Source organism: Rana temporaria, chromosome 2, assembly GCF_905171775.1.
Source record: "Rana temporaria chromosome 2, aRanTem1.1, whole genome shotgun sequence".
In the NCBI taxonomy this organism is placed as follows: Eukaryota; Metazoa; Chordata; class Amphibia; order Anura; family Ranidae; genus Rana; species Rana temporaria.
In genome coordinates this window covers 46,818,433-46,841,041 of record NC_053490.1, presented here as the reverse complement: position 1 = coordinate 46,841,041, position 22,609 = coordinate 46,818,433, and the positions used below count along the sequence as shown (strand labels likewise).

At 41.2% G+C, this 22,609-nt stretch overlaps 1 protein-coding gene across 1 annotated transcript in view; it reads left to right on the top strand.

Moving 5' to 3' along the window:
• The window catches only part of GPR83 (G protein-coupled receptor 83), a 105,870-nt gene extending 89,442 nt beyond the window's left edge, over positions 1-16,428 (top strand). Inside the window, exons 2-4 of the mRNA XM_040340159.1 lie at positions 6,986-7,111; positions 11,743-11,876; positions 15,187-16,428. Of these exons, the coding sequence (XP_040196093.1) occupies positions 6,986-7,111; positions 11,743-11,876; positions 15,187-15,811 (885 nt within the window). The 3' untranslated portion in view covers positions 15,812-16,428. The remainder of the gene's footprint in view (positions 1-6,985; positions 7,112-11,742; positions 11,877-15,186) is intronic.
• The last annotated feature ends 6,181 nt before the right edge of the window (positions 16,429-22,609 follow it).

Here is a 22,609-nt window from a genome sequence, read left to right as displayed (position 1 = left end):
GCACAGCTGAACCAGATTCTGGGTGCAACTGTGTTAGTAAATCCCTCCTATGTTTTTTTTTTTTTTTTACTGCAAAAGTTGAAAAAACGCTTTAAATTGACTTTGTCACCAACCTTTGTTTTGCACACTTCAGTTTTAGTAAATCTCCCCCATGGTCTCATCGGCTGTACCAAATGTGGTCACTGTGGATTTGATTTACTAAAGACAAATAGACTGTGCACTTTGCAAAGTGCAGTTGCTCCAGAGCTTAGTAAATAAGGTAAAGCTTCACTTTGCACAAAATACCAAATCACGTGCAAGGAAAATAAAAAAACGTTATTGTCGCTTGTACATGATTGGATTAAAGAAGTCTGCAGAGCTTCCCCTCATTTACTAAGCTCTGGAGCAACTACACTTGCAGAGTGTATTTACCCTTCGTAAATCAACCCCAGTCTCTCTTAACAAATGAAGTAAAGGTTTAGGAGCTGGGGTTCTCCATTGAATGGCAATAAGAACTGGACTCAACCAATAGCCAGCCCAGCTATTGGGACAAATCGTATTAAGCTAGCTGATAAATGCTTGCAGTCAACCATGACACCTTCTTCCCAGAAACATTGAAGGCATGCTGTTCGAATATTAATACTTAAAAAACATATAGGGGGAGATTCACTAAAACTGGTGTACACAGAATCTGGTGCCGCTGTGCATAGTAACCAATCAGCTTCTAACTTCAGCTTGTTCAGTTAAGCTTTGACAATAAAACCTGGAAGCTTATTGGTTTCTGTGCACAGCTGAACCAGATTCTGGGTGCAACTGTGTTACTAAATCCCTCTTATGTTTTTTTTGTTTGTTTGTTTTTTGACTGCAAAAGTGGAAAAAAACGCTTTAAATTGACTTTGTCACCAAAGGTCACTTTCACAAACTAGGTAACCAGTAAAAGAAGCCTTTTTTATACTTACTTTTCTGGTGGCCACCGCACCTCTGATCCCCAGTTGCTGCAAGTATTCGATTGTTGGATGAACTGAATACTTGCTCCCCTGCTGGTTGCTTTGGTTCCTTCTGCATGCTTGTACATGCTGTGGTGATGCACAAGCCGGCAGGAGAACTCACAGGCCCGGATTCAGATACAATGGTGTATCTATCCGTGGCATAACGTATCTCATCTCAGATACGTTATGCCGCCGTAACTTAGGGCGCAAGTTCCGTATTCATAAAGAACTTGCGCCCTAAGTTACGGCGGCGTAACGTATGTGGTCCGGCGTAAGCCCGCCTAATTCAAATGTGGATGATGTGGGCATGTTTTATTTAAATCTATTGTGACCCCACGTAACGGCATGCGCCATTAGTGAAAGAATCCCAGTGCGCATGCTCGAAATTACGCCGCAAATCGTCATTGCTTTAGATGTGAACGTAACTTACGCACAGCCCTATTCGCGAACGACTTACGCAAACGATGTAAAATTTTCAAAATTCGACGCGGGAACCACGTCCATACTTAACATAGGATACCCCTCATATAGCAGGGGTAACTTTACGCCGGAAAAAGCCGAACGTAAAAAAATGCGCTGGGCGGACGTACGTTTCTGAATCGACGTATCTACCTAATTAGCATATTCCTCGCGTAAATCTACGGAAGCGCCACCTAGCGGCCAGCGTAAATATGCAGCCTAAGATACGACCATGTAAGACACTTACACTCGGATCTTAGGGAAATCTATGCGTAACTGATTCTATGAATCAGTCATATAGATACGACCCCGCAACTCAGAGTTACGACGGCGTATCCGGAGATACGCCATCGTAACTGCTCTCTGAATCCGGGCCACAGCGTCTGAAGGAGAAACGACTATTCCATGCAGCCAGAATTGTAAAATAACTGCATCAGCTTGAAAATGGAGAAACGGCAGCATAGTCTCTAAAACAGCCCTTCTCAACCAGGGTTCTGTGGAAACCTAGGGTCCCCCCCCAGTTATTTCTAGGGGTTCCTAGAGCTGTGACTGAATAATCTTCAATTTGATGGGGCTTGCTTAGTTCAGGGGGCAATGGCACTTGGCAGTGCCAGCTGCATGACATCAATTATCTTTTTGTAAGAGCATTCTGATTAACATTGGAGGTCAGAGAGAAGAATTCTATCCTTACAATAAATTGGTTTAAATAGGTGTTCCCCTCTGCTCATGAATCTTGATGCTGATATCTCAGAAGTAAGTCGGGTGATTAAATCAATAAAACCTTCAAAAGCCCCGAGCCAGGATGGCTTTTCAGGCCTTTACTATAAAAAAAAAATCAGCTTTCCAAGTACCCTATCTAACCAAATATTTGAATGCTCTCAAACATGGCTCACATTGCTATGATCCCTAGGAAAGATGATGGCGCCTCTGACCATCGAGCTCTTCTTAAGCCTATTTCACTCTTAAATGAGGACCTAAAATTCCTGGTTAATGTCCTGAGCACCCGAATCAATAAATGTTTCCCCCTCCTCATACATAGAGACCAGGTCAACTTTATCCCAGGGAGACAAGCTGGGGACAATGTTCGTAAGGTTATTTACCTTATTTATATCTTGAATCAATGCAAAATCCCTGGCTTTCTCCTTTCAGTTGACATATACAAGGCTTTTGACTCTCTCTCGTAGGAGTACCTACAGTACCTACAGTATACACTCTCTTGTTGGGGTTTCGGTGAGGCAGTTCTGGCTTTGATTCAGGCCCTTTACTGTACCTATTCGGCCTCAGTGGATTTTTCTCAGCACCTTTCTCGATCCTAAGGGGAATGAGACAGGGTTCCCCCCTGACCCCGGCCCTTTTTTATTCTAACTTTGGAACCTCAAGCAATAGCTCTTCACAACTATTCTAATATCACTGGAGTTCCATGCATCGTGGCAATTATAAACTAAGTCTCTTTGCGGATGATGCCATATTGGTTCGGACGAATCCCCTCACTACCCTTCCGAATTTACAGAAAATAGTGCAGCATTTTTCTGATATATGTGGACATGCATGCAACTAGTTGGCTTCAGGTCTTTGGCCTTCTGAGTACTGTAACAATTCGTAAGGATGCTAAATTGGCCATACTACACTGTCCTATCCCAGGCCTCATTGCCCACCAGCAAAGAACTATTCTCCGCTGAAGAAGCCGCGAGGTGTGACGTAACGGCATAGGGAGTGCAAGAGGCTGACGCAGACCAGGAAGTGACGTAATGAGGTGCTAGAGACGCTGCAATTTTATAATTTGCAGATTTTAAGTGTTAAAGAGTCCACCCTTAAGCGTTTAATAAAGCTGCTACATATTTTTAAACATACTTTTTGGAGGCATCTTCTTCTCTCCTTCCCCACTTTAATGCTCCACATTGTGGAGCAGATGGTGATAGGTTAAGGTACCCAATTGGGACACCTGCAGGAACAGCAGTCCCTGACAGCTATATCCACCACGAAGTCGGAGAGGGTAGAAGAGAGGACTGGGATACTGCTTAACTTGAGGCTGGATTATACCTAATCAAGGCAAATTTATACACTTACTGAGGTGAGAGTTCTGGGAGACCACTCTATGGAGCACCCATATTATTATTATTATTATCTAATTCCTTGTATTGTGGATACTCCGAAAGGGATTTATTGGAGACATTTTTACCTGGATCGCTTGTCCATCTATCATAACTGCTATAGCTATTGCAGAGTTTTTTCTCATCTTTCTAGTTATGGGACAATTATATTGATTTCTGCTTACCCACCATTCATGCACATATTATTTTAATTTTGATTATTATTTTGGACTTTAGTTGCACTTACAGTTGCACGATGTATATTATTTTCCTTCTATAGAACGTTTCATTTAGTGATATGACTTTTCAGCGCAAGATCGCCTTTTGTATTTAGCAAAGAACTATTGCCTAGGCTTGGAAAAAACTCACGATTTAATTCCAGGGAGTTAAAGATTTTAACTAGGAGCTAGTGCGTTTGGACTTTTAAAGACACACAGTACAGTAGGTATAGTAAAACACTAAAGGTATTTTATTTGTAGAAATATCATATAAAAAACAGTTATATATATATGAAATCAAATAAATCTAATCAATATTATAACTGGTCCACACAGGTTATCGCAATATTGGTAATATGATACAGTTTAGTTATAAAAACTCAAATGAGTATGATTAAAACAATCAGAGAATAACTGTAGAATATATAACCAGGCAGTGGGTCCAGAGGAAAGGAGGGCTGGCTCTACATACACAACTGATCCGGTGTAGTAATATACTGTATATTAGTATGCCAAAGCAGTGGTTCAAGTGGTACACTTAGTTCACACAATTTAGCATGATGCACCTGGTCCATTCGGTAGAGAGGTCAGACACCCTTGGGATCAGGTTACAATTGCACCATCAGTAAGTACTCCTGAATTCCTTATGATTGCCTCACAGGCTACACTGGATCAGTTGTGTCTCCCCTGTTCTACTCTTTGCTTACCAGCACAGATCGTCCTGTCGTCACTACTTAATTTTTTTTTACATGATACTACTTCCTTGACTGGCTATATGTTACAACACATTGCCACATTGCCACACGGCCAACTCTATTCATAAGTCTATGCTCCTGAGGAAGGGTTTTAACAACGTGTAACATGTAGAGCCAGCCCTCCTTTCCTCTGGACCCGCCGCCTGGTTATATATTCTACAGTTATATCGCTGATTGTTTTCATCATACTCATTTGCGTTTTTATAACTAAACTGTATCATATTGCCAATATTGTGATAACCTGTGTGGACCAGTTATAATATTGATTACATTTCTTTGATTTTATATATATAACTGTTTTTTATCTGGTATTTCTACAAAAAAAATACCTTTAGTGTTTTACTATACCTACTGTGTGCCTTTAAAAGTCCAAACTCACTAGCGCCTAGTTAAAATCTACACATTATTACCAATATATCCACAGTATCACCCTGTGTGGATATACGTTAAACCCAATTCCTTCCAGGGAGTTAAAGACCGTTTGATGACCCTGATGGTTAATGAACAGATAACAAGCATCCTGAACGACACCCATTCCAAGTTTCTCAAAATTTGGGAGCCTGCTTTTCCCTCTCTACACCCGGCAAGTATTAACCATTTATGATTGTTGGTTAGCGGTCCTGAGGCCAAGGTTTTCCCCTTCCTTCCTCCTCCTTTTTCCTCTTCCCCATATATGTTCTTCTTTTTTTAACTTTCTCTCTCTTTCACCTCTGGGGTTTCTGTCCCCCAATTTCTCCTTAATTTTTTTTTCTCTTTAAACCTCCCTAGCGGTATTCACAAGTGTGGCTCGGGTGAATTTTCATTACCAAAAGCGGTAACCCTGCACCACACTCAGGATTGTATCGCAATATCCTGGTACAGGTTACTTACCTTGTCCCTAGGACCCTGCAATGTCCTCCCGCTGTGTCCTCTTCCGGATCCTCTGCCTGATGTATTACTGTTCCAGGTTCCGTTCCCTGCGAGCGTCGTGACGCATGGCCGGCGGTAAATTTAAAAAATACAAAACACATAACATATATAATACACTGTGATCTGTAAGATTACATTACTGTATCAAATAATTTTACATCCCTTTTGTCCCTAGTGCTTTGTCCAGTGCCCTACCTGCACTTTTATATTATATTATTAGATTCTGCAACTGAGCAAATTTAATTTTTTTTCGATTTGATTACATTATTGAATACATTTTATTATATTATTCTTTTTTATAGATAATTATAGTTATTTATTATATTATAATTTATGATTTGCTGTTTTAAACTTTATCATACCCGGGGTGTCTACTAGACTCTTGTTCTGACAGATTTACGTGAGTTATTCCTGAGGATTACAGGCCTACAATATACAACGCCAAATTTCCATGCAAAACAATGTACCACTTTGAGATTAAAAAATCTGACATAATAATACTGCCAGGGATGTTAATTTGTACTTTTTTCCCTTTAAAATCAGGGGAAAATCATGGGTGCGTGTTATACGCCGAACGGCTGCCTCAGAGGGGAAGGAGAGAACGAGCGCGGCTGAAATAGACAGAGCCAAGTGTACTTGGCTCTGCTCGCAGTCCCGCCTCCTAGCATTTACATCCCGCCATTAAACCGGTGTTATGTCCATCTTATGAGCTCGGCCAGGGGGTGGGAGTGGGCGAGACTGCGAGAGGAGCCGAGTACACAGGACATTCGGCTCTGTCTATCTCGGCGGCGCTCGTTCCCTCCTCAGCAGGCAGATGGACACTGATCATGCTGCAATTTTGGGCAAGGCTGCAGATGGACACTCTTGGGTAAGGCAGCAGATGGACACTATTGGGCAAGGCTGCAGATGGACACTGATCATTCTGCAATGATGGGCAAGGCTGCAGATGGACACTGATCATTCTGCAATGCTGGGCAAGGCTGCAGATGGACACTGATCATTCTGCAATGATGGACAAGGCTGCAGATGGACACTGATAAGGCTGTATTGATGGGCATTTAAAATGTAGGTTTTTTTCCTTAAACTTCCCTCCTAAACTTGGGGTGCGTGTTATACGTCGATAAATACAGTATATGAATATAGACATAGGGCTTCCCCTTGTATTGCCTTGCTTGTTTGTCTTTCATTGGTACTTTTCGGTGTTTCATACTTTTCAATGCTCTTTATATAGTCCCTGCTTGGGCAACTCTGGTTCTTATTTTGTTATTTTTACTAAAACCAATAAAAATTATTGAACCGAAATAGAGTTCCCCTGAAACCTGAAATGTATTACAAGGGTTCCTCTAGGGTAAAAAGGCTGAAAAAGGCTGCTCTAAAAATATAGAAAAAAACTTTAGAACGTTTACTTTTTTTTTAGCATCTACAAACACCTGAAATGAACACCTCAGCTTTGGGTGGTTCAATACTTAAAATTTTTCCTGGAAATAATTTTCAAATGTTGGCAACTGCATATGTCCATGCTAATAGGTTGCATAACTACATTAAATTGTCTTAGCATTATGAATATTTCCTGGCTCTCTCCATAGGCTCGCTTTGTGAACAGTACCTGGATGTTCGGGAAAGGCATGTGTCATGTGAGCCGCTTTGCACAGTATTGCTCCCTGCACGTTTCTGCGCTTACCCTGACAGCAATCGCAGTGGACAGGCACCAGGTATGGTGTGACTGAGATCTATCAACACGTAACTGCATTGATTTGAACATCATGTGTTGGTCGATATCTTGCTGACTGAAACAACCTTTTAATAACCTCATACTGGTGTGCTGCTACTGCCAATTCCTCTTTTTTTTTTGTTCTTGCTGGGTTGGCTTTTATTGTTTATATCACAGCCTGTAAATTCCACTTAATATAGGCTCCACACCAGAGTGACACCATTCATTCATAGAGCAGAAGAACCTTCGTAATGTAAGATAGTGTTAATAAGTCACACAGAGACAATCCACCACCTGGAACTTCAACACTTATCCTAGTTTTGCTACATATAGCGGGAGGCCATTAGAGGATCGGTGAATAGCAGATACGTGTTGCTTTATAGAAAGGATCTATGAATAGAGCCCATGAAAATATGTGAAAGCATTAAAGAGTTTACCAAAGTGTGAGATACTTGTGGCGATCTCAATGAAAAAGGTTTTATACATCAGTAATGGCTAATAATGGGGAAAAATAGACTTTTCGTATCAGTTGAAGTATGTATTTAAGTATGTTGGGTGCTGATATCCATTGTTTGTTGGAAAGCATTTCTCTCACTTACTGTTCCAGAAAATAAAAATATATTTTTATGGGTTGTAAAGTCAGAAGTTTTTTTTTATCTTAATACATTCTATGCATTAAGATAAAAAGCCTTCTGTGTGCAGCAGCCCCCCTCAGCCCCCTAATACTTACCAGAGGTTCCTCTAGCTCCAGCAATGTTGTCGGAATGTCTCAGCCATCAGGGACTCCCCTACTCATTGGCTAAGACAGCACGCCATGGGCTCCCGCTGCTGTCAATCAAAGTCAGTCAGCCAATAAGATAAGAAAGGGGGTGGTGCTGGGCTGAAGCTCCATGTCTGAATGGGTACACGGAGCTGTGACTCGGCCTGGGTGCCCCCATAGCAAGCTGCTTGCTGTGGGGGCACCCAATAGGAGGGAGGGACCAGGAGAGCTGAAGAGGGACCAGAGAAGAGGATGATCTCTGCAAATCCACTGCAACAGAACAGGTAAGTATAAAGCCTCGTACACACGACGGAGTTTCTCGGCAAAAAACAGCAAGAAACTTGATGTTTGTTTTTTTTTTGCCAAGGAAACCGGTCGTGTGTACACTTTTCGACGAGGAAACTGTCGAGGATCTTGTCGAGCCAAAAAGAGAGCATGTCTTCTTTTTCCTCGACGGCAATGGAGAAATTTGGCTCGCCGAGATCCTCGACAGCCTAACAAGGAACTCGACGAGCAAAACGGTGTGTTTCGCCCGCCGAGTTCCTCGGTCGTGTGTATGAGGCTTCACATGTTTGTTTTTTTTAATGAAAAAAAAAACTAGACTTTACAATGACTTTAAAGCTTTATTTAACCTCAAAAGCAAACATATATTGTAATATGAAAAGTAACAGTTTCCCAATCCTTTAAGTAATATTAAACACACGCTGTTTAATTTACATTGTCTCTTCTATTTCTGTATGTGGATGATGGCACTGTAATAATTTTAATAAATTAAAAACAAAACAGCCAAGGACCTTTTTCCTAATCGATATACATCTGTCACATAAACTAAGTCTTTCCCAGCCAGTCTGCAGGGAAACATAAGCAAGAGGAGCTTCTAGTCCTCTGCTGCTGGTCACTGGTTAAATAAAATAAAAAAACAGCCTTTGGAATATAGAGTAAAAATAAATAATTAATAACAACATACTGTTCTAAATTGTCATACAATTACATACAGTATTTTAAATGAAATCTTTGTTGTTTTGTGGCAAAAACATGGTGTGGGTGAATTTCTGCCAGTCATAGGCTGTGTCACTCCCCTCCAGCCTTTGTCTTAGAATAAGAGGGATTTGAAGCCTTCATTAATCTACATGTAATATTCCACCCCCATTGTGTTTAGCTGGTTATTGGGCATGGATGAAGAAGGAGGGAGTAGGCTGTCATTTACCACTACCTCTAGAGTCACATGGGCTGCTCTGATGTGATGGGGGGGAAATGCTCAGCATAGAAACTCACTGAAAACTGAGCATGTGCAGAGCTGCCAACACTGCTCTGCAAAGTCCCTAGCTGAATTGGGGACATGAACAGAAGGGGGAGATAGAGAGCAGCAGGATCAACCAGGTTTTTTACAGAATACAGAAAACGAATCTCATAGTGACTGAGTGAGTATGAACAGCATGCAATACACCATGTATTGATAGTTTTTTATGATGTGAGTTTAGCGCCAGTTTAAATGTAGTATTATGTACAAATGGTAATATATATATTAATGTTTAACCACTTCCCGCCCAGGCTATAGCCAGAAGACGGCTACAGCGCAGGCCTTAATTGCTGGGAGGGCGTCAATAGACATCTTCCCCTGCATGAGCTGCCTTCGCGGCACACTCTGTGATCACTAAGTCAATGAGACTCGGCTTATCACAGATCGGAGTAAGGGGCTGATCTCTGCCCCTTACCATGTGATCAGCCGTCAGACAATGAAAGATGATCACATGATGTAAACAGAAGATTGGTAATCGGCTTGAGCGTGAGCAAAAAAAAAAAAGATCACCGGCTTCTGTCAAAGGGACATCGGTATCGAACAGTGAGAGCCACTGCCGCCTCATCTGTGCCACAAGTGGCGCCTGTCAGTGCCCACCAGTGCCACCTGCCAGTGCCGCCAATCAGTGCCCACCAGTGCCACCTATCAATGCCCACCAGTGCTGCCAATCAGTGCCCATAACTGCCTCATCATCAGTGTCACCTAGCAGTGGCACCTATTAATGTCACCTACCAGTGCCACCCATCAGTGCCACCTCTCAGTGACACCTATCAGTGCCCACCAGTGACACCTATCAGTGTCCATTAGCGCCACCTTATTACTGCAGCCACATCAGCGCACATCAATGAAGGAGAAAAATTACCTGTTTGCAAAATGTTATAACAAACTATAAAATAGTTTTGTTTGTTTTTTCAAAATTTTCAGTATTTTTTTATTTTTTAACAAAAAATAATCCAGCAGTGATTAAATACCACCAAAAGAAAGCTCCATTTGTGGCAAAAATATGATAAAAATGTAATGTAATGTAAGAGTGGTAGAGTGTTTCATGACCGTGCAATTGTCATTCAAAGAGTGAGAGCGCTGAAAGCTAAAACTTGGCCTGGGCAGGAAGGGGGTTTAGAAGGAGGATCCTTAGACCAAGTAACTAAAACAAAGAAAAAAAGAGAGGGTGCTCCAGCCTAGTGCTTTACCATGAAATAGAAACTCCAGTATATTCCCAAAGGTATAACACTTCAGGCATATAAAAACAAATCCAGTATGCATACTCAGATAATGCCCAACCTCAAAGGGGTGGCTGGCTTACGTGTTTTAAGGGCAATGCCCTCTTCATCAGAGCTCACCAATACACTTTAACAGCAATGCATTTATAGTCATCTTGAAAGAAACAATTGAATGTCCTACCCCCATAGAGAGGATGGGTCATGATGCACCCCAATACTAAATAAAACCAAACAAAAGTGTGGAGCAGCAATCTAACCAATTCACCCAAATCCCAGATTCATTAATACACCAAAAGATAATGGCAATATTTACAGTCCAATATGTAATAAACCATGCACAAAAAAATATATACTTTGCTGTTAGTGCCGGTTCACACTACAGCGACTTGGGATCCGTGTGTCACCCCAAGTTGGTGACATGAGAAATTATATTGAAGTGAATGAGGCCGTCTTAATGTACACAACTGAAGTTGCTCCGACTTCAGAAAAGGTTCCTGCACTCCTTCAAGGCAACTTCTAGGCATCTTGTACCCATTGAGTTCAATGGAAGTTGCCTCCAAAGTCGGATCAGTGTCTTAACTGAAGCAACTTTGCAGGAAAAGAAAATGGTTTACTCAGGCAAACCCCTCCCTCCCACAGAGCTGATTACTCTGTGATTGGCCACAGCCGAAGTCGCCTGTCCTGGAGACAACTTTAAGTAGCGTTGTAGGTTGCTCCAAGTCGCGCTAAAGTCGCCTTGCAAAGTCATGCTGTAAGTCGGGTTGCCCCTTTGTGAACCGGCACTTAAGGTGTCTCGTTAAGCTCTGATGAAGAGGACACGAAAGTCAGCCACTCCTTTATAAACAAGCTGATTAGACAATGAAGGAGCAGCAATACATAGAGAAGTTATCTTTTCTGTTCACTCTACTTTCTCCTCCTGTCACTATGCTCCATGTTATCAAATAAGCCCTGTGGCAGAGCCAAATTGTCTCTTAGTACTGCCTTCCCATGCTCCCCCAAAATTTAGCAATGAAAACAGTGCTGGATTAAACAGTGTTTAAAGCACAATTGTACTATTGTTTGTAACGTTGTTACCCTCCTGGCTTGAGGCTACCATGAGTATGACTTTCCCTCTAGACTGGATGGGGCTGCAGTGCATGTGTGCAGCATAAAGTGGACATTTTTGTAGTAATGGCCATATGGCTCAGCGTGGGGCTGCACAGTGAAGATCACTGTATCGGGTATGAAGGTAAGTCTACAACCAGGTGGGTAGCACTCAGGGCAGAGGGAGAAAAAAAAAGTACTGTTGAACTTAAAGCCCAAAAAAATGTATGAAGTTGGTCTGTAAACAGATTCTCTTTGTCAATCTCCAGGTTATCATGCATCCGTTAAAGCCACGGATATCAACTGTTAGAGGGGTGGCCTATATTGCCATAATTTGGATAATGGCTTCCTGTTTCTCTCTGCCGCACGCCATTTACCAAACACTCTTCACCTTTGAATACAGGTAAGCTAGGTCAACCAGGTACTTCAGATTGGCCTCTTCTAAAAATCTCCTCCTTCCCAAACTGTACTAGAAGTTTTGACTTTTTACATTAGAATAACATTGGGATAGACTAGGAAGTGAGGAAAAAAAAAAACATTGGTGACTGACAGGTTCACACCTGCACTATATCCTACATGTGGAAAATGCCTTTCTAAGCTCCACTACCTGGCAAAGCTGATCAGTTTAGCCAGCCTAATTTTTGTATGATGATGTGATTATTATAATAAATGAGGTTTGCTGACAAATCCCATCACGATCATCAGTAGAGTTGCTAATATACAGTATGAGCATTTTTGAGATGCTCACAAGCATATAGAAAAAAAAAGACTACCTGTGGGATACTACATACATTTTAGATAATGAAAGCTGTGATCCATGATATATATTCACATATATTCACATGTGTTTAAATAAAAACAAGTCCATGATGAATAGTACATAGATTGCACAGTTCTCGGATGATGTACTCCAAAAAAGTCTGTTATTTACCAATTGTGAAGTGCTCAGCATTAAGAAAATGAGTTAGTGCTCAAGAAAGGTGATTTGTGCCCCTCTTGATATGCCCGCACTCACCAGAATGGATGTACCCCCAGCTAACAGCATGAGAGTCAGACAAGCAGACAAGCTTTTTATAAATAGTCTGGTGTTTCATATACATAGTTACATAGTCGGTAAGGTTAAAAAAAGACACCCGTCCATCCAGTTTAACCTGTGGTGTGTGAGTGTGCATGTCTTTATGCCAATAGTAAATCAAACATGCCTGTATGTTGTGATCATTAAGATGCCCATCTAATAGTTTTTTGAACTATCAATGCTCCCTGCTGATACCACTGCTTGTGGAAGAGAATTCCACATCCTTATCGCTCTCACAGTAAAGAACCCGCTAGGCAGTTTAAGGTTAAACCGCTTCTCTTCCAATTTCAGTGAATGGCCGCGTGTCTTTAAACTTTAAAACGTTTTTTTCCTATGCTAGGGTCACCAGTGCGGTATTTGTATATCCCCATCATATCCCCTCTCAAGTGTCTCCTCTTTTCAGTTCCAGTGCATCCTTCTTGAGGACTGGTGCCCAGAACTGGATGGCATACTCAAGATGCGGACCAACCAGAGTCTTGTATAGTGGGAGAATTATTTTATCTTTGGAGTAAATCCCCTTAATGCATGCCAATATTATGTTGGCTTTGCTTGCAGCAGCCCGGCATTGCATGCCTTTGCTGAGCCTGTAATCCACCAGGACCTCTAGATCTTTCTCCATTATGGATTTCCCCAGAGGTTCTCCCCCCTAGCGAGTAACTTGCATTCGTATTTTTAGCATTTAAATGCATTACTTTAATTTTTCTGAACATTAAACCTCATTTGCCATGTAGTTGCCCACCCTATTTTTTTTTTTAGGTCTTTTTGTAAGGTTCCCACATCCTGCACAGAAGTTATTGGCCTGCTTAGATTTTTATCATCTGCAAATATTGAGATTGAGCTATTTATCCCATTCTCTATATCATTCATAAATAAATTAAACAGAATTAGTCCCAGGACAGTTCCATGGGGGACCACACTTACCACACCGGACCATTCTGAGTACTTGCTATTTATCGACACCCTTTGGACTCACCCCTGTAGCCAGTTTTTAATCCAGGTACATACCCTATGGTCCATGCCAACAGACCTCAGTTTGTAAAGTACCGTAAATGTTTGTGGGTAACTGTATCAAATGCCTTTGCAAAATCTGGATATACCACAGCCACAGGCCTTCCTTTATCTAGATGGCAACTTAGTTTCTCATAGAATGTTAATAGATTGGTCTGGCAAGAACGATCTTTCATTAATCCATGCTGATTACTACTAATGATACTGTTTTCATTCGCAAAATCTTGGATATAGTTTATTATCATCACCTCCAATAGCTTATAGAATATTGATGTTAGGCTGACTGGCCTGTAGTTTCCAGGGATAAATCTTGACCCTTCCTCGGGTTCCCCTTAATTCCACTCTCCTTACCCCTTCAAACATCTTCAGACTCCTTTCTCCACTCCCAGAAATGACAGCATTTGCTGGTAATAAGGACAGGGTAAATGGCAACCTCAGACAATATAGAGGATCAAAATTGAAGAGGGAATCTTCATTATTTATTCCCAACCACAAAATACAAACAGCACTTACGTAAAAACATATAAAACCAGCATGTATTGGCAAACAGCTCAAGAAAACCAGAACCCGGAAGTGCCTTAGCCAGCGTGTGCTTTAAAGGTCGGAAATGTTGTCATCAGAAAGAAGAAGTCCTGCCTAATATGTTTTGCTCCTTATATTGGTTTTACATGCTGGTTTTAGATTGTTTTACATCACATACATGTACTGGTTTTACAACACAGATTTGTTTGTGAATATTTATCTTGGATTTAAATTTGTTATACATACTGTATAGCACTGTGTTAATGTACCATTGATTTGGTGATTTATTTACACCTTGAGCAGCTGCATCAGTACGGTACGTTGAATAATGGCATGGGTTTTCTGTCATTGTACCTTCCTGAATCCAGCCCCAGTCCTGCTCAGTGTGTATGCTTATTACTGTATTATTATATTTTGTATTCAAGGTATATCTTTTGTATATCTAATGCTCCTTCCTGCATTAGATACCGTATTTATTTTGGTATAGCGCGCTCCCGCATATAGCGCGCACCCCTAAATTTGCCCAGAAATTCCTGTGAAAAAAAGATTTTTGTACTTACAGTTTGGTGTCTTGCACGGCGTCCATCGGCAGCCTCGTCTGGTCCGGCGTCCGTCTGCGGCTTCGGGTGTCCTCTTCGTCGGGTCCGGCGTCCTTCTGCGGTGTCCTCCCCGCTCGTTTCCCGTGCCGAGTTTGAATACTGCGCCGGCATATATCGAGCGCAGTACACTTGGCAATGCTCGGCTACTCTCGCGCTGGACGTACAGGACGTGAGCGCGAGTGTAGCCGAGATTGCCCGACTATACACGAGTATACTGCGCTCGGTATATGCCGGCGCAGTATTCAAACTCGGCGCGGGAAAGCGGTTATCGGCGTATATTGCGCACCCACGATTTTCAGGGCAAAATAGTGCACAGTATACGCCGATAAATACGGGTAACCCCCTGTAAAGCTCTCTCCCGAAGGGGGTTACCTTGAGGGCGCGCTCCTGTGTCATACACTTGGTGTCCATACCTGACGAGTGTATGACTTGGCTCTCTTTAGGGTTTTCTGTAAACAATGGTCTTTGTACCCGTACATGCACTTGTTAAAGTCTGTTTTCTTTTGCAGTGAGGTGGATATCAGAAGTCTATGTCTCCCTGAATTCCCTGAACCATCTGAGCTGTTCTGGAAATACCTGGATCTGGCCACTTTCATCCTACTCTACGTTCTCCCGCTCCTGATCATCTCTGTGGCCTACACCACAGTGGCAAAAAAGCTGTGGCTTCGGAATGCCATAGGAGATGTGACTACCGAGCAGTATTTTGCTCTCCGGAGGAAAAAAAAGAAGACTATTAAGATGCTGATGCTGGTGGTGGTCCTCTTTGCTGTGTGCTGGTTCCCCCTTAACTGTTATGTTGTCCTTCTCTCCAGCCAAATCATTCGCACTAACAACGCTCTTTATTTTGCATTTCACTGGTTTGCCATGAGTAGCACCTGCTACAACCCATTTATATACTGTTGGCTTAATGACAACTTCCGTTCGGAGTTAAAAGCATTGCTTAACATGTGCAAAAAACAGACTAGCCAGCGGGAGGACATGCTTCCTTCTAACATCCCTTCATATAGGGTGGCTTGGCCTGAAAACCGAAGCTTCAAGAGGTCTCTAGTTTCTCACACCCTGCCATCGTCCTCTAACATACAGTCTGGAAAGACAGATATCTCAGCAGTGGAGCCCATTGTGTCAATTGGGTGACCATACATGATCTTCAAAAGGCCTAGATGTTTTCTCCAAGGTGAAGGACTTTTTATTATGCTTACATGAGCTGTCAGTTCACCCATTGGTGCACAGAAAACAGAACTTTTCAATATATATGGCATTTGTGTTTATGAATGTATTCCACGGCAGGATCATACCTCTCTGTAATGGATCCTGCTGTGTATGTTGGCTTATCAAACAAGCTGTTCTAAAAGCCTTGCTGTGTTGTGCCAAAGTCAGGAATATCTGTTAATCAATCGGTTTACTGTTTAGTGCTCAGATAGGCTTCTCCCACCAATATGGTATTAATTAATTTTAAATGTTCCACAATGGAACTTATGGAAATGAGGAGTGGTATTATGAGACCTGACATTTACTGAGATTATTGGAGATCTATCTGTACTGTGTGTTTCCCACATCCCAAGGGAAACACTGCTGCTATATCTAATCACTTTGTAAACAGCATATTTGCTTCATGTACAATGTGGTTTAGCTGTTTTGCTCTGGAAACATCTTTTGTATAATGTCATGTGAAAATAAGGACAAACATAATTGAAATCAAGACATTGACAAAGAGAAAGGCTGTTAATAAATAAAGTGAATCCCTTCATTGACCAGTCTATTATTGATATTAAACTAGCTCCACATCTTTGGCAAGATAAAAAAAAAACATGGATGGAAGTGATTGAACCAGTTTTGAAACTCTACTTTAAAAAAAAAAAAATCCCTTCTTGATTTCTGTCTTTCTATATGTGATACTATTTCTCTAGAGATCAAATTAGCCTACATTCTGAATGCACTTCATTTGCAATTCATTTACTTTTGAAGATCCTAAGCTGCATTAAACCTAAGAGTCTTTGGCATAGGATAAAGCTCATCTTCAGTTATGATAGGCCCTCCTCCGATCCCAGCCATTGACCAGTTTTAAATGAATTTAATACATTTTGAAGCCTTTATAATACTGTTGACAATAAAACTATATTTTAAGATTTAATATCTCAAAGCTATGATATGAGTTACCGTATTTATCGAGGTATAACGCGCTCCCGCGTATACCGCGCACCCCTAAAGTTGCCCCCGAAATTCCTGTAAAAAAAATGTTATATGATTTTATTACTTACAGTTTTGGTGTCTTCCCGGCTTCTCCAGCGCGCGCCTCAAGTCGAGTCCCCGCTTCCCGCGCTCAGTTCGAACGCCTCCGCCAACATATACCGAGTGCAGTACACTCGGGTACATTCGGCAAGGCTCGGCTTCGCTCGCACTCACGCTCTGTGACGTTTATGCGTGAGCACGAGCGAAGCCGAGCCTAGCCGAATGTACCCGAGTGTACTGCACTCGGTATATGCCGGCGCAGGATTTCAAACTGAGCGCGGGAATCGGCTATCGGCGTATAAATACGGTAAATAAGAGTTCTTTTGACCAGAAGTGAAAGCTTCAATATAATAAACATTTATTAGAGCTTATACAAAGTCTAATCTAACACACAGAACCTATCTATAGTCCCAAACAAGCAGGAAACCGTAGGTTAAAATACAAACATTTACATGGAGGTATATAGAGCATATTCCTCTAAAACATTAGAGTACAAGCGTATGCAGTTGCTACATGTAAGTATAAAATACCTATACCATAGTTAACCTTTAAGACCCATCCCTCAGGCCATGCTTTCATAAAGTGAGAGCTGCCTTCACTTCTGCTGTGGAGTGTATCTCTCTATGCTGACGTCCCATTGGTTGGCCCAGATAGGATCAGGATTGGAGGCCTCACTACATAAGTCAGCCCCCTTTCATGCAAACCCTGGTGACTATATCCGGGCAGCAGATTAAAGTGAATTTTCCCAGGGTTAAAAGGGTGGGGCTATCTTCATTGCACATCCCAGCATGGGGTCAATCACAGAAAGTGGTTTAACTCAATGACTCCGAATTGTCTAGTAAGAACAAAAGGGCTTTTCTATGTGCTAACTGAACTACATTCCATATGCTAAATGAAATATCGTCAGCCCCTAACTGAAATATATTCATAATTAATATATATATATATATATATATATATATATATATATATATATATATATATATATATATATACACATACACACACACATATACAGCTATTTAATTTAGATTACCCAAAATAACATACGGCAACAATACTCACCTGACTTTGCCATCCATGTCCCTCAAGGGCGTCACTACCAAAATTCCTGAATGGGCTCCAAAGCTACAGTCACCTCCTCCTAGTGTTATCTCACCATTGCACCCATAGAGGACCCAGCCACTGGGTTTTATATGCATAACTTTTCTAGATGCTAACAATTTCCATCCAATGATACTTTTCTGGCAAGGATATTACAGTCATATATCATAAAAACATGTATCTTTATACAGAATGTAAAAGACATATAAAATTGTATAACGGCTTATTCATCATACAATGTGTGCATATGGTACATATACCGTTTTACAGAATAGCCATTAGGTTTCAAAAGGCATTTTTCATCAAATTCATAGTGCTTGACTTGTCTGTCGCTAAATTCTGGGGGTAGATCTGATCATCTTAAAAAAGAACACGGTCCACATGAAGAGTAAAACTTAAGTGTACAGTTGTTTACTGTAAGGCAACCAGAAAAGGCACAAGGGCAGTCTGTGGATAGAGGAAAAAAGGTTTAACGTAGAACTAAGGTTCTTTGTTTTCATTTTTAATGGCGTATGGGAGGGGTTATAACCCCTGTCAGGTTTTTTTTTTGTTCCATTGGAGAAATTTCTTTTTTGTGTCCCATAGCCAAACAGGAAGTGAGAGGAAATCCTTCCAAAGTGAGGGAACCAAGGTTTGCCACTAGAGTTACCAGAACTTTTTTTTCCTATTGGAAGATTTCCCCTCTGTTATTGTCCTGGGGACAACCTAAAATTTGGGAATTTAACAGTCAACCTAATGTGGGCACAGACATCAATAAAACCTGACAGGTACAAAAAGGAGAAACCAAGAATGAACATTTTAAATTGATAGCCACCAGTAGACCAAAATGAAAGAAAGAGCACTAAATTGAATAAAAATCCCTCAGTACTTTGATTTTCTGTGGGGTCCTGATATAAAAGATCTTCTCTAAATACCGCTATAGAGTCCACCATATCCATGGGCATACCTACAGGTTATTTTGTGTTCACATAGGCCACACCTGTTTGGAACAATATCATATGTACATATATGAACCTACCTGTTTCAAATAAAATGTTTTTTTATTATGTTATGATAAATTTTGATGTTTTATTCAATTGAGTACTCTCTCTTTCATTTAGGTCTACTGGTGGCTACCAACTTAAAGTGGAGGTTCACCCTAAAACAATTATCTAACATTACATCCAACATACTAACGACATGTACAGGTATTTTTTTTTTTTTGCCGTACATACCGTTATATTGTTATTTCCCCCCCGACTTCCGGGTTCTGATTCCCGCGGGTTAGATGATTGACGTGTAGTGCTGACTGCGCAGGCGCCATATAGAGCCGACTCGCAGGTCGGCTATTTACGGAAAACTGGTGATGAGCCTTGTGCGCCATGGGAAGTTTTTCACCAGACGTCAATCATCTAACCCAGGGATAGGAACGCCCAGTCCCGCGGGAATCAGAACCCGGGAAGCCAGGGGGAAAATAACAATATAACGGTATGTACGGCGAAAAAAAAATACCTGCATACTGTACATGTCGTTAGTATGCTGGATGCAATGTTAGATAATTGTTTTAGGGTGAACCTCCACTTTAAAGTCCATGTTCCTCCTTGGTTTCTCCTTTTTGTATCTATAATTGGATGTGGTGCCACAATCTGAGTCGTGTCTCAACAGTTGCCTCTGCTGGAAATAATCTGAAACTCTTGCCAAGTATACAGTATAATCACACATATAAGCTAGTTTCCAAGCAGTTAAATATTCTGTTGGTGCAATTTTTTCTTCTACCTCCTGCTGATGTCATTTTCCCTGTGATTTCTTGAACCATGTGAAGAAGACAGGGACATAAATTCAAACCTGAATCTTATTGAGACCACTGAAGTAAGCCTAGATTATATATATTTAGTTATAGTGACTGCAAAGACTGACAACTACTAATATGGAAATCTGCATATATATTTGCATGGAACCTACTGGGCTATTCACAATCCCCCTAGGCTGTTTTTTTTCTGAGCAGATTCCAAACATATAACATCTCAAAGACACTCTCTAAATGCTTATCAAGCATTTACTAATGCCTACCAATCCCAAAGCTGTTTGATGATTGTTAAATTTGCCACTTGCGAGTACTTAACCTAAATGTTTTACGCTTTCAAGGGAGTCCGCAGGTAAGTTAATTAAAGAACAACCTAATAAAGATGTGTTAAATTAGCTTTAATACACCTTTTTTTAATTAACACCAGTGGCATTTTTTTTATAATAAATAAAAAAAATATTGTACCATTGAGAGCCCGGAATGCTAGCCAATGTCTTGTAAAAGTTAACAGATTTCATTGCTCTTTCAAAACGGAACAGACAATAGCTTGTTTTCAGCACAAGAAGGAGATAAAACAGACCAAACTACTGGTACAAAATCAAACTTTTGGCTCACCACCTGTAAAACGTGTCCCTTAACAGGGTTACATTTCCCTCTGCCCAAGATGGTCAAAAGCCAGGTCACCAAGCAGGGTCTCAGTCATAGTAGTCCACTACCCGTTCTCCCAAGTGTGTCCTGCCTCACACTCCACCTCACAGACACTTTATTTTCCTTTTTAAACCTTCTTTTCAGTTGGGTTAACCCTTTCAAGGCCAAAGTCCCTGTAATGAGAGGCTCTTTCCCACCCATAGTCTCTCTGAGGCCTCGTACACACGACCGAACATGTCTGTTGAAACTGGTCCGCGGACCAGTTTCCGCGGACATGTCCGACCGTGTGTAGAGCCTACCGGACCGGATTCCTGGGCTTGCGGACAGGTTTCCAGCGAACAAAAGTTTCTTAGCATGCTAAGACACTTGTCCGCTGGAACCATGTCCGTCGGACATGTCCGCTGGTTATGACGTATAACCAGCGGCCCGAAATCCCTGAGGCCTGAGGCTACGAATTCCGGATCTTAAAGTGGAGGCCGGTCCATAAGAGGCGCTGCCCCTCCAAAGTTTTGCCAAATAAGAAAGCTAATCATAGACCAATTTATTTTTATATAAATGATAATATGACTAACATTTTTTAACATCACAGTTAAAAAATGTTAGTCATATTATCATTTATTTAAAAATAAATTCTATGCGGGACGCCAGACTAATGGCTGTCTATTAGGTCCGCCAGTTTTTCGACAGGCATGTGATTAGAGAATGATGCTCTAATTGGCTTGTCTTAGGTTGTCCTCAGGGTGCAGAGCACTGTGCCCTAAACCCCTTTCCACTTTTGATTTTAGCAAATCAATATTCGCCATTGTGTCACTTCAGGTTTTTGGCTTTTCGCCCCAGCCAATCAGAAGGTTGAAGATTTGGAACCCAGAAAGAACATCAGATTAACATGGAAGCCGCCGGGTATCAGGGGAGCATGACAGTTCCAGTGAGTGCGGACCTGGAGGAGTTTGTTTGCGCCCCCAATTTTTTTTAACACCAGCCTACCAATCTTCTGCAAACTGTAAGCCACTTTCCACTTCTGGATTATGATCCCAACAGTGCTCACTGGAACATTCAGAAGTATAGAAATCCTTCTGTAACCAATGCCATCAGTATATTTGCATCAATAAGGTTGCAAAGGTCTTGAGGGAACTCTTTGCTTTTACCCATCATGAGATGCTTCTTGTAAGCCATAAGTTAAGACTGAACCAGCTGATATTAATTTGCACTGACAAGGGGCAGGATTGCTTTCTAATTACTGATAGATTTTAGCTGGTGTCTTGGCTTTTCATGCCTTTTTGCACCTCTTCATGTGTTCAATACCTTTTTCCTTAATTTCTGAACTTATTTGTTTTGGTTTCTTTGTATGTATGGATTGTATGGGTTGTTACCGACATGTGGTGAAACTTTCATGTCAATATCACCTTTAGTAATATTTTTACCTAGAAAAATGGTGACGTGTTCAATATTTATTTTACCCGCGCTATATATATATATATATATATATATATATATATATATATATATATATATATATATATACACACAGTATCTCACAAAAGTAAGTACACCCCTCACATTTTTGTAAATATTTTATTCTATCTTTTCATGTGACGACACTGATGAAATTACACTTGGCAACAATGTAAAGTAGTGAGTGTACAGTTTATATAACAGTGTAAATTTGCTGTCCCCTCAAAATAATCTCAACACACAGCCATTAATGTCTAAACTGCTGCCAACAAAAGTGAGTACACTCCTAAGTGAAAATGTCCAAACTGGGCCCAAAGTGTCAATATTTTATGTGGCTACCATTATTTTCCAGCACTGCTGCCTTAACCCTCCTGGGCATGGAGTTCACCAGAGCTTCACATGTTGCCACTGCAGTCCTCTTACACTCCTCCATGATGACATCACAGAGCTGGTGGATGTTAGAGACCTTGCGCTCCTCCACCTACCTTCCGTTTGAGGATGCCCCACAGATGCTCAATAGGTCAGGAGACATTCTTGGCTAGTCCATCACCTTTACCCTCAGCTTCCTTAGCAAGGCAGTGGTCATCTTGGAGGTATGTTTGGGGTCATTATCATGTTGGAATACTGCCCTGCGGCCCAGTCTCTGAAGGGAAGTGATCAAACTTTGCTTCAGTATGTCACAGTACACATTGGCATTCATGGTTCCCTCAATGAAC